This window comes from Mesoplodon densirostris, chromosome 9 (genome assembly GCF_025265405.1).
Source record: "Mesoplodon densirostris isolate mMesDen1 chromosome 9, mMesDen1 primary haplotype, whole genome shotgun sequence".
NCBI lineage: Eukaryota > Metazoa > Chordata > Mammalia > Artiodactyla > Ziphiidae > Mesoplodon > Mesoplodon densirostris.
The window spans coordinates 86,221,952-86,235,472 of NC_082669.1; the positions used below are offsets into that span (position 1 = coordinate 86,221,952).

Genomic DNA, 13,521 nt, shown 5'->3' on the forward strand with positions numbered 1-13,521 from the left:
AGGGGAGGGGCTGATAATTTCTGTTTGTCAATCTAAAACTTCTGGAGGTGTACACCCTGGCAGACTGAAAAGGACACTGAAGAATTAGCTGGAGCTTGAAACTGTGCCATGTCTAACCAACAGTGGACCACAAGGGGACGGTTTCAACATGCTACTGATCATGACTTATGGACTTGGCCTAATATATGCACTTCACAGGATGTTTTTCCTCATAGAGAAACACATTTCAGTACATCTGCCCTTTATCTTCTTGATTTCTCCTTTTTAAGTGGTGGGCGACTTCAGAATAATGACAGGGGTTGCATACATATTTTATAAAGTCATTATATGCAGCAAAAAAAGAACGAAACAGCTGTGGGTCTGAGACCGGATGCTTTCTCTGTTGGTTTGGGATTCCTGTCCCCTGCATTCTGCTTTGCTACCTGTATGACTGAATCGACCCCCAAAGGCTTGGATTTCCAGGAAAGGGCATTTAGTATGCAGCTAGCCTCTCCCCACTAATGCCCACCTGCTGAAGGCGGTGACATTCCACACATTTGCTTCAGCAGGAGGACGACCTCACACTGCTCCCACAATCTGGACAAATAGATTTTTCAAAAAATCATCAGTACCATCTCCCCACTACTAACAAAATTGTGGCAGTTCTGGAGAAAAACCAGGAAGAGGAACGGAAAGAGAAGAATATCAGTGCTTACATGACTAAGCTTGGAAAATTTGGGCACAGGCATGGAATACGACCTGATTGCAGTATTTTGCTGTTCAAAGGGAAGTACAAAAAGCTGACGTCAGTCTCCCCTGCTTGGTGGATAACACGTTTTTTCATTCATAGGTCCTTGAAATTATTTAAATAAAACCCTATGAAAATGAAGTTGAATTTTTTGGGTTTTTTTTTTTAGGAAAAAGAATACTCAAGGTTTGATATACAGCCCTTTCCCCTTTCTTTTGGAGTATTGTTATATATGTTGAATGTATGAGGCAGCATTTTAGATTTTGCTGTGGAGCCCTGTATAATTTTAAATGTTGGCTGTCATTTAAGTCATGTAACTCATCGATACTTATGAACCACCAACTTCAGTCCCAGCCAAAGAAACACTTGCAAATTCTCCTTGAATGCATATATTTGACATTTTCCAGCTCTTAATTGATCAGTGTTTTTCCTACCTTGGCTTCTCTGTATTCAACTAGGGCCCATCCGTGTTAGAATTACAGCATTGAAAGTGATCTTGCTGATCTTCCAGTTAAATTCTATGGTATTTAGTTGAAGATACTGAGACTGAGAATAGATCAGGACTTGCAAAGATCACTCATCTGGCTCGTGAGCAGCCACAGCTTTGTCCCTGGTCTCCCAATTCCCAATCCAATATTCTTTCGTTTTTCAAGGGCAAATCAATGTTGGTACTAGGATGAAGCAGGAAGCCCTGCCTATTACAGTTTAAAGTAACTCAATAACCTGAGGAAATCCCCACGTTAAACCAAGAGGAGGGACAAAACTTCTTAAAATAACACTTTAACAGGTTGGACTGGGTCCTCACCATAATGAGCTTCATATGCCCTTCTGGTCTATTAATGTCTTAATGTCTACAAACTCTCTTCCACAGTCAACACTGGTTAGGTGATATTCTAGAGGGTCCTTAATGTATGTGTTCATACATGTCAGTTTTGTGGACAAGAGAAATGCAGCACTCGTGAAATAGGTGTAAAAGCCCTGGATGAGGGGCTGAGAACATGGAACCCAGACACCTTTATTTATCTGATTAACATGGAGTATGTACTCACTTGAATCCTAAGAAAAGCCACTGAAGCCAGATCCATGACAAGAGGAGAATAATAATAGCAGCCGGGAAGGACATCAGAAACCATGATCCAAAGTTGATGCAATGACAATCAGGGTAGCGCCTGTGTGAAAATATGGAAATGTGTTCACAGAAGGAGTACAAGTGGAATCCTTGCTGATGGTCAGCGGGAAGCAGCACTTCCCATCTTTCCTGTGCCACCAGCCAAGAAGGAAGATGTGGGAGGTATTCACCATTAAATACAGAAGTTAGTTTAGTAAAATTATGCAGTTACATCTCTTGAGTCTGTAACTGCATAATTATTGCTGCTTCCCACAAAAACAAGAGTGGGCATGTTATAACTTTTGCTCCCTTTATTCAATCTATAAGGAAGTGTTTGTGAAGAAACCTACCACGGTACCTGCTACTCATGGAAATGCACAAGAAATGGGTATGCATGGGTGTGTGCGTTTTGTTGTTCGTACTCAAATCATCAGTATATGAGTGAGGAAAGACAAATAAGCAGACTTGGGAACAGATGAGAATTAACTTAACAAAACTGAATGTGTCCATTACCATTTCGTCTTGGGAGCTGACATCCCAGACTCGGAAGGGACTCAGACCCCACCTGCATTGTCTCTCAAGGCTGTTTCCCTCTCTGTTTCTTCTGCCCCAGAGCAACTGCAACCATCTTACCAGACATATTCTAGCCCTTTCTTCCTAGAATTAAACAGTGCTTTGGGGCTCAGTCAAACAGAATAAATCAGATAAAAATAATTAAAAGTCCTGTGGAAAACATCAACTTTTTCCTTTCTTTCTCCTAGTTATTTTCAGCTTTTTAGCTCACATAATAAGAAGAAGACAATAGCAACAAAAAAAGGTCAGGTACAAGCACAGTTTCTTTGGTAACCTCACATTCATTGTTTCAAAATGTAGTCTAAATTTCATATAGTTATCTATTTTATGACTGTGGGGGAAGAAAAAGAAAATTTGAGAAACAGTTGTCTTTAAATTTTCTTCGTGAAGCAGTAACACAGAGTCAGAAATTGGAAAAGTACAGAATATAATACAGAAATAATAAAAACACTTAACATTTTTAAAAATTATTTTTGAAATCACAAAATATAGAGAACTTTATAGAAATGACAGATTTTCAATATATTTTTTTTCTATTTAAATCGTACCTTGTATTTTGCCACTTAAAAAGATCATGTAAATAATTGAGAAGATTCATGCTACATGCCTCAACATAAGCCAAATTTATTTTAGAGCACTCCTATTTTAGAATGGTTCCTAAAAAATGCAAAGGCTTGTTTGTTTTTTAAAAAAAACAAAATTAAGCTTTCAAAACTGCAGATTTCTAATGTTGTCTACAATTTCTTTGAGCTGATCTCCCTGGGTCCTAGAGTTATTGGCAACTTGAGGATGATTCTATCTACTTTGAAGAGATCCTAGGATTAGCTTATATATTTATGCCATTAGAAAGTGACAAATGATAAGTAAAAAATGCTACAGAATACAGAAAATTGATGAATGGAAAAAAATGCTTTACCATGTCCATGAGGTTCTACTGAGAATTGCCTGCTTAAAAATAAATGTTGTTTTCAGTTGGAAAATAAAATAAGTGGGAAAAGGCTTAAGCTTTTCTCCCATCAATTTATTAGACTTGGATTACAGGTCAGTGGCCTATGTTATTTTGTTCAGCCTGAAGACATTGAGAAATGCTTCTAGGATTCGGTTCAAAACAATGCCCCAAACCCAATTTCATTTTTCACCATCTGTAGCTCATACCTTGAAATCAGGCTGCATTGTTCTCCCCACCCACTGCAGAGAGTCCTGTGAGATTTGACCGAAGAGGGGCTTTTCAAAATTTTCGCCTGGAGGGATAGGTCATTTAGAAAAATGAAAGCTTAAAAAAGCTGAACTCTGGGGTTTTTTTGTTTGTTTTGTCTTTGTTTTTGAACTCAGTAGTAAGAAAGTAAACACCACGCAGATGTAAATATTTTGAATGAAAGTGGAATGAGTGGCGTACTCGGGATTAGTTTCACTGTGGTAGTTCTTTTCCCACTTCCTCATATCCTATAAGTGAAGGGATTGCAAGTATCTGCCTAAAGCAGATATAGATTTCTTCTATCATAAATGATGTTAAGTACATTTAATTCTAATAGAATCCTTTTCTTTCACCCAACAGTGTGTTTTGGGTGTCTACCATGTGCCGGATAGTCTCCTAGTTTTGGGGATGTAGTAGTGAATTAGATGGACATAGTCCAGGCTCTCACAGTTTATATTAAATGAAGAACACAGGCAATAAACAAACCGGTAAGCATATAATGAGTCCGAAAATAAAATAGAATAATATGATAAAAAGTTATTAGGTGGAGGGAGAAATTTTACATAGTGTGACCAAGAAAAGAGATAGTTGAGATGAGATCTAAATGGCAAGAAGGAGCCAGTCATGTAAATAACTGGGAAATAGCATTCCAGACAGAGGAAGTAGCAAGTACAAAGGCCCTGGGGTAGGAATGAGTTTGGAAGACCAGTGTGGCTGTGGATAGTGAGCTAAGTTTACAGTCACATGAAATAAAGTCCAAGAAGTAGCCAATAGGGGTCAGATCTTATATAACCTTGTAGGTCATCAGAAGGAATTTGGATTTTAATACTAATGCAATTAGGAGTAATTGGAACATAGTAAGCTAGTGACATGATCTAATTTAAAATCTATGTAAATTTATGAATTTCATAAAACATATTAGCTAGGTGGATTGTCAAGATTGACCGTAACAAGAGTGGAAGTCAAGTGTGGTAGGCAGAGTTCCAAGATGAACCCCAAGAATCCTGCCCCTGGTATATATGCTTAGTATATTCCTTTCTCCTTCTGTGTGGACAGAACTTGTAAATAGGGCAAGATTTTATTCCTGGGATTAGGTTCTTTTATGGCTAAAGTGAAAGGATTTTGCAGAGGTTCCCACAAATGGACTCTGAGTTAATCAAAAGGGAGATTATCTTGGGTGGGCCTGACTTACTCAAGGGAGCCCTTAAAAGAGAGATTTTCCTGCTGGCCTAAAGAAGTGAGCTTCCATGTTGCCGAAGGAAGGGGCCACACGGCAAGGATCTAGGGGTAGCCTCTAGTTGCTGAGAGTGACCTTATGCCAATAGTCAGCTATAAAACGGGCACCTCAGTAATTCAGACACAATGAACTGAATTCTCTCCACAGCCTGAATGAAGACCCTGAGCTGCTGTGGAGATTGCAGGCCCAGCTGACACCTTGATTTCAGCTCAGTAAAGGACCTGGCTAAACTGTGCCTAGATGCCTGACCCACAGAAATTACGAGGTAATAAATTCATGCTGTTTTTCTTTTCTTATTTATTTATTTTTAAGTTTTTATTTTTCAGCTTTTAAAAACATTTTAAAAACAGCAGAGCTGAGTAGATTTTAGCTTAATTTACATGAGTAGCAGTGAAGATGAAGAGAAGGCAATAAATTTTACAAATGTTTGGTACGAAATTGGGAAAAGGTGCTATTCACTGAAATGAAGTCTGAGGGAAGAACAGGTTGGCAGAAGGCATGATGGATTAGGAAGCTGCTGTGGGCATGTTAATGTGAGATGTCCCTTAGTTTCCCATGTGGCCATGGTGGATAGGCAGTTAGACACATGAGTCTGGAATTGAGAGGGCAGGTTAGAGATGTAAAATTGGTGGTTACCCACATACAGGTGGATTTATAAACCATGGAAATGGGTGTGATAATTTCAGAAGTAAATGGAGATGAGCGGAAGAGGAAATGCACCTGGGGCTCCCTGTGTCTTAGAGGAATGAGCTAAGCACATTTAATTCTAACAAACATCCTGTGTGCAAAGCATTATATTTTCATTTTACACCGAAAACACTGAGTCTCAGAAGGGTAAGTGGATCGCTCAAGGTCACAGAATGCAGTCAAGCTGGATATTTACACCCAGGACGAATGTTGAAAACACAACCTCTCTTCATTAAAGCCTAGTGTCCTCAACACCAGCTCCCAGGTGAAAAGAGAAAATTCCATATATATTGCAAAACATCCATAAGCTAGAGCACAAACTTGATGTTTTAAGGACGTTTTAGAACACCATGTAGGAGTGACGGCACCATAGGAGAGACATGCTTTGACCTAAAGCCTATACGTGCGTCAGTGTTGATATTTAGGAAGATGGTGTTGTCGACGCAGTTCTTATGCCCATATACAAGATCACAAATCATACTAACGAAATACACAGTACTGGTCTCAAAAGAATGCATGCGGTTGTGGACGTTTACAGCCTTGAAACAGATTTTGGCCATTAAGAGTGCAATCAGCTGGTATCCACGCTGATTATAGTCCTTTTGATTAATGACTGTTTTGATGATTTCTGAGTCAAAGTCACTTTTCAGTTTTGTATTTGTGTACTTTCAGAGGTTTCTTCAGAAATATTAATTACTCGTTACTCATGAGCCAGGCTTAGATTTCTAATAGCAATGGCAAAAGTAGAAGCGGCAGCAACAAAAAATGGTTAGGGTTATTGACAAGTTCCTACCTGCCAGGCCCTCTGCTAAGGGCCACGGATGCACTATGACATTTAATCCTCATAATAATGTTATAAGTTCTAGTTTGGCCTCCATTTTACAGATGCAGAAACTGATGTTTGTAGAAGTTAAGCTAATACATGGCAAGACTGAAATCTGAACCAATGTCTAAGTCCAAACTCTGCAATATCCAAATTTCTTCTCTATTATTTGCCAGAGAAATTCTTTCTTAGAAACACACATTGCTCTTTTCTGCAGGGGGGAATCATGGTAAGTTTTGAAAGTGGCTATTGCTAGGTAACTGGTTAGCCTTCTTCCTCTGTGATTAATCAAGAAGGGAGGTTAGGGAAGTGGGCTTTGAATTTAGGGTGCCTATAAACACATTTCTTTTACCATTTCTAGGTTTGTGAAGCTATAATAGTTATTATTTAACGTATAACAGTGACTGTGCTAATCATTGATAATTCAGCTTCCTTCCAAGCTGTTTTGTTTACCCACATATTTCACTGCTGACACCTACAAGCTGAATAATATACTTTGATAATCAGCAAACTACAAAATTTTACTTGTGATATCTTCCATCCTTAATCTGATAGATTTATCATCCATCCTTAATCTGATAGATTTGCCTTTTATGTTATTAATAGCTGTTGCATTTGTTGAGTGATATTGATGCATCAAAACTCCTCTGTTATGAAAGCAGTAATTGTCCCTAATGATAGTTCCCTTAATAACTTTATTTTAATATCAAAAGCTTATTCAGTTACTTAGAGGATTCCCAGGAACAGTCAGCACTTCATTTATGTCTTGGTACAGTTCAATGCAACCAATTTATTGATCACCTACCTGTGCCCCTTGTGGGCTAAAAGATGAAGAAGACAATAATTCATGAAGCCTTTAGAAGTTTGCAATCAGGGGTGGTAGTTGTGCATAAGACAACTTTTGTGGATAAGACAAATTTATAGAAATGTGAGTATAGTTTATGATAAGAGGAGAATGGGAATGGAAGTTCTGGAGTAACCGAACAGAGTTTCAAATGATACAGCATCCACACAAGGAGAGAAAGAAATTGGCAGAATTGGCAGGTCTTTCAAGAACCAGAGTAGAAAGAAATGGGTTACTTACAGGGTGAGATTTATTAACAGTAGTGTTAGGAAAGGAGGAGATTGGGTGATGACTAGAAGAGTCTGTCAGTGGAGCAGAAGGGTCAGGTAGAGAGCCTTGAGCAAGCAGGATTTCCCTAATGAGAAGAGGAAACAAAGAATATTTCCAGAACGCCCCATTCCAAGGATTAGTCATAACTAATGGTGAATTAATCACAAGGTAGTCAGAATTCAGGTGTCACAGGTACTAGATTCAAAGATTAAGAACACAAGAAATTTCATACCTTCTGGCTGAGTTAGAGAATTGGCTTAGTCTTCTCAGTATTGTTCTGAAAAGCACTTTCTAAGCTATACATCAGCTTATGACAATAAGGGAGTGGTTCAGTCAAACTAGCCACATTCCCAGCTTTGCAACTCTTTCAGATAATACTTGTGATGTGTGCAGGTTTATATTTTATAAAAAGAAAATGCAATGCATGAATGCAAATACCCATGCAGTCTTTACTTGTCACTGTCAGCAAACTTGCTTTTTAAAGACTTTTGCCAACATGGCCCCCTCACAGATGGTCAGAGAGGCAATGAGGCTGCAGAGTGAAAAGGGCACTGGGACTCAGGCCAAGTGCTTCACTGACTAGTGATCGTGATTTAAACTCTTGGAGCCTCGGTTTCCTCATCTGTGAAATGAGGGCATGCATACACGTGATCTGAGACATCTCTGTCTTCACTTGTCCCTTTTCATTATCACTCAGCAGGACACAGTCTTCTTTCCCAAGACTGACATTTCTACTCTTGTTTCTATTCCATTCCACTTCCACCTGACTCTTAGCCAATCAATATATTCTCTCTCTCTCTCGCTCTCTCTTTTTGCCCCAAACTTCACATAGCTCTGTTTTGACTGTCTCCTTCCCCTGAGTGTAAAACCAGACTGACACTACCCTTGTTCTAAAGGAACACTCTACCTCTGGTTATACCATGCTTGCTCTTTTTTCCTTTTCTTTGTCAAACTTGAAACAATCATTTAAACTAGCTGCCTTGCCCTCCCACGATGTCCTCACTCCTTAACTCTCTTCAGTCCGAATTCTGCCCCATACCCCACTGTTCCACTGCACCTGCCCTCTTGGGGGACACTGTGAGAACCAAAAGCCTCTTCTCAGCCATCATCCTAGTTGACCCTTACCCAACACTGCATGCTCCTGATTCATCCTCCCTTTGGAAAATGGTCTCCTCTGTCTTTCAAAATCCCATGTGCTCCTCGTTCTCCACCTACCTTGATTAACTTTTCTCATCTTCTTTCTTGTTAATATTTCATATGAATCTATCCAGGTCGCAATTCTTTTAACTTTTTTTCTCCCTATATGACCATTTCTAGAGTCAAGATTTTAATATCTGTGTTTATATATAGAGAGAGTCCCAAATTTACAACTAATTTCAACAATGTATTTGCAAATGTCTGCTGATCTCCTTGTGGATAGATTCTGAGCAGGCCACTTCAGTATACTCAAAATAAAAGTTATTTCTCTAATGAACCTGCCATGACTTCTCTAGAAGTTCATGACATCACTGTCTATACAGCCATATTGTCAAAATTTCCCAGAGTTGCCTTAACCTCTCCTGACCCTTACATCCTCACACCTAGTTACTCACTACCTTCTGACTGTACAGTGCCCTAAGTCTAAATCCCCCCATCACTTCACAGCTAATCTACTTCTGCCTCTCATCATTTGTCAATACATTGGTAATAAACTCCTAACTGGTCTCCCGTCCCCAGACTCTTATAACGCCAATGTGCACACTGCTATTCTCAACTGTGCAAAGACATGCACAGACTATTCCACTGCCTCCCTGAAAAACTGATTACACGATTTTTGTGCTTTGATTTTATGGATTATTTGCATTCATTTTCTCCATAAACATGGTGTTTACCTCTTTTAAGATTGGGCCAGGTTACACAGACAAATTTTCTCTACTGATCAAGGGGTGCTGCACACAGCTAGAGTCCTCTTTGAGGATGCATGTTCAACTGTTTCTAGGAAGGTAATATTTTAGGGAGACAGACTTTGGGGTCTGACTGATCTTGGTTTGGTCTTCAGACTGCTAAGCTGAATGTCAACTTTCTCAACCCTACTAATAATAGCGAACATTAATGGAGCACATGCTTTGTGTTAGGCACTGTTCTAAGTGCTATTTATTTTATGTAAAACTCAAAACAACTCTCAGAGAGAGAGAGAGAGATCTTATTATTATCTTCATTTATTTTCTGGCAAAATAACAGGCTTAAAGACATTAAGTAATTTGTCCAAGAGCTGGTATTTGAACACAGACATTTTAATCTCAGAGCCTATACCTTTAATTACCACTGTATACCACTTCCACAGCAAGGATATATAGGATTCGTTTGCACTGTAATATATGTAATTCATCTGGCAAGGGCTCAATACATGTCACTTTACCTTCTTCCTTATATGTCAAAGAACAAATGGTATTATGTTTTAAATTTTTTCATGGTTTCCATATATGTATGTTTTGTCTAGACAATGAGATGGAATCTTCTTTCTGGTAAGTTTTATTTTTTGCATTTTCTGAAAGAATTCAAAACCATGCCTTGCACATTGTCAGTCCTCAACAAATGTTTGTTGATTGACTGAGTGAATAAGTGAAGATCTGTTTTTTATTTGCACAGAATAAAATTTAGGTTTCTCAGAATTCATTGTTCTTATTTCCTTTGTGTAAAAAAGAGAACAAAAGACATCACATGTATAATATATAAATATGTTTTATGTATAAGTAAATAGATAGATAGACAGATAGATAGATAAGGCTTTTAAATGTGTTATCCAATCTCTTCCTCCCATAGTTTATTTGTAAGATAGCACCTTTTTCTAAATGTCAAAGGCAGGAAATCATTGACCCTCATGCTTATGTACCCTTTGGAAGTTGGCAAGACCCAAAATGAATTTGTACAAAATGATTGTTGGTATTGCTCAAAAAGATAGCAAGCAGTGTCAAGAGAAAAGGTGAGATTATTGTAGTGGATTTGGAAATAAAGGGTGATTTCTCTCTGGCTCCAAACATCTGAACATAGAAAATAAATCTTTTTTATTTTCTGCAGTTTTAAGTTTCTGAAACTTTTTCCAGTGAAACTGAAGGCATTTCATTCCATTGTTGCTTTGGGTTGCTGTTGTATTTTTTAGGGTCAATATTTAAGAAAACATTTATTAAATATCTAGTTTGTTTAACAGTATCAATTATATTTTGTTACATAATGTTGTTTTCCCCCTTCTATTTTAATCTTTTCTATCAAGAAGGGATACTTTGAGTTTTTTCCAGTTTTCATATAACTCTTAATGTTAAAGAAAACTTGAAGAAAAAAAATCACTAAATTTCAAAGTACATTTTAAGTACTTTCTAAATTTAAAGAACATTTTGGCCAAATTGCCATGATTAGGAGAATTAGAAGATTAGACAATTGGGGAAAATAGTTACTGAAACATTTTGCTCAAAGTGCTACAATGCTCTCAATCTGTCATTGCAAATGGATGAATGCATTCAGAGAGTCAAAGGAACAGTTAAATAAAAGAAAGAAAATTTTGTCGATACATCGGGCAAGAACACAAAGACCAAGGGCAAACTCAATATGGTCATTTTGACAATACCAAGTAATTTCATGGGAATGGTGGAAACCAGCAGTTCTCTAACACCAACAAAGATAAAAAATAAAAAAATTGGTCTAAATTTTAGAAAAAGAGATTTGCAGAGAGGACTGAAATGTGGAATCTCTTTCTTTGGGGGATTCGTGTGAAAGGACAGAAGTCTAGCTTTCAGAAAGGGATCAAGTACATTTCCTATCTTGAACTAGGAGATATATGGGATAAATCCTCTCTGCACTAGGAATTTCAGAAGTCTCCCACTTATAAACCAAATGTCTTTCTAAGGTTCCTTTCTAAGTAGGCCATTGGAGTACACATGGTGGTTGTGTACTAATAGAAACAATAAGTGCACATGGAGGTCTGTGTTATGAATTCCCTAAACTGCTCTGTTAGTGTTCTTTTTTGTACATAAGTTCTCATTCTTTCCAGAATGGAGGGTGACATTTTTTGAATCTTGGATTTCTTGGAACATCTTGCAAATAATTTCAGAAAGTTCACAGAGTTTGTGAATCTGTTTCCTAGAGTGTGGTTTTCCTAAGTTTTTCTGTGAAAAGGACCTGAATCCTGTTCTAGGGCATCCTCAGCACTGCCCACCCTCCAGGCACTCTGACAATTATCTGTCCTATTAGTCCTTGAAAATATACCTTGGGTGTAGGATCAGATTGAGCTCTCACAAAAAAGCATGGACTTTCAGACTATTGCTTCAATAGTTCTTACATGGTACCAAGTATTTTTACATAGTCTACTTCATTTAATTCTCACAATAATCATATGAACTGTGACTATTTTAGGTATGAAAAAATTAAGTCTTGAAAGAGTTATTTACTTTTTATTGTTCAAATTCACAAAGTAAGTGACTGAAAATTGTGGAATTTTTAACTCAAGTGCTCTGACTGTAGCCAAGGTGCCCCATTTTCTGCACTGGAGTAACATCACAGCATTAACTTATATTCAGATTCATACATCTGTCCTTAGAATACTTATTACTTCTATTTTTGGTAACTGCACAATCCTTCAAATCTTTTTCAATCTCAACACCAAATTTTCTGTAATGAGCAATTCTGTTTCCTGCTCATCATTTAAGTTCAAATGTCAGTTGCAAAACCCTACATAAATTGTCCCATGTAAACAATCCCCTTTCTTTTTAGGTAACTACCATTTGCAATATTATTTATAATGAAAAGTGTCTTCTGTGTTTGGTGAGCATGGTCATCCAGGAGTTATTTCTTTTAAGGTGACCTTGCAATCTGCAAACACCTGTCAATTCACTATGTCCTACATATTTAACTCTATGGGAACGAGTAGAAGGGCATGTTTCTAGACATATAGAAGTCCTGATGGGGAACAAAGGAGAGTTAACTCAGTATAGCATCTCTGTCTTTGGATTCTCTGAAACAGGTAAGAATAATTCTTACAATTTATGTGCTGTCCATTTATTAAATCACCAGCCCAACAATTTTACTTACATATTGAAATGCTCAGCGAAGATCAAGTTGGTGGAGGTACCAGTGATCGTTGTCAATCCACCAATGGTAGAAGAGTAAGCAATGCACAGGCACATAAGTTTACACATCATGTGGTCCTTCTTTGTTCGATATTTGTTTCCTGTGCCTGAATTCTGTTCAACAACAAAATGTACTATGAGAATAGCTCTCTTTGTGGTCATAACAAGCAGTAATAGCATTTGTTATGGGCTGAATGTTTGTGTCCACCCCACCGCAAAATTCATATGTTGAAGCCCTAACCCCCGATCAGATGGTATTTGGAGATGGAGACTCTGGGAGGTAATAGGGTTAGATGAGGTCATGATGGTCGGGGCCTTGCTTGATGGGATTAGTGCTCTTGTAAGACGAGGCACCAGAGAACTTGATCTCTCTCTCTCTGCCATGTGAGATCACAGAGAGAATGCAGCCATCTGCAACCTAAGGAAAGAGCTCTCATCAGACACTAATCCTGCTGGTACCTCGATCTTGGATTTTCAGGTTCTAGAACTGGGAGAAATAAATTCCTGCTTTTTAAGTCACCCGGTTATGGTAGTTTGTTATGGCAGCCCAATAATGCAACAGTTATCTTTCCATCAATAGAAATGTTAACAATAAAAATACATAACCACTGAAATACTTTACACAGTTTCATTCATTCATCCTTCTGTCTTATTCCTGAGCCAACTGTTACTTCCTTTCTTCCCTTCTCACCAAACACTCCCAAATCTTTCCAGTGTTTTCCCTCTGAACTGGTGGTACATGGTCAGTGAATTCCTAAACCTCTTTTTGGAGTGTTTCTTTATTTTGGCACTTTCACTGATCCTCCCCAGAGGATACCACTGCTTCTGAAATTGAACGTTTTCAACCCCCTATACTTCACTGTTGAGAGAGTCAGTGTCCTCCTTGTTCCCCACCCTCTTCCAGAACATTAATCGTCTACTGACATGAAAATAAGTTGATTTTTCTTTAAGGCTCATA

At 38.1% G+C, this 13,521-nt stretch overlaps 1 protein-coding gene across 1 annotated transcript in view; it reads right to left on the minus strand.

Moving 5' to 3' along the window:
- SLC13A1 (solute carrier family 13 member 1) overlaps window positions 1-13,521 on the minus strand; it is a 76,791-nt gene that overhangs the window by 17,152 nt on the left and 46,118 nt on the right. The window contains exons 7-8 of the mRNA XM_060108343.1: window positions 12,526-12,677; window positions 1,777-1,896 (exon numbers count right to left, since the gene is read on the minus strand). Of these exons, the coding sequence (XP_059964326.1) occupies window positions 1,777-1,896; window positions 12,526-12,677 (272 nt within the window). The remainder of the gene's footprint in view (window positions 1-1,776; window positions 1,897-12,525; window positions 12,678-13,521) is intronic.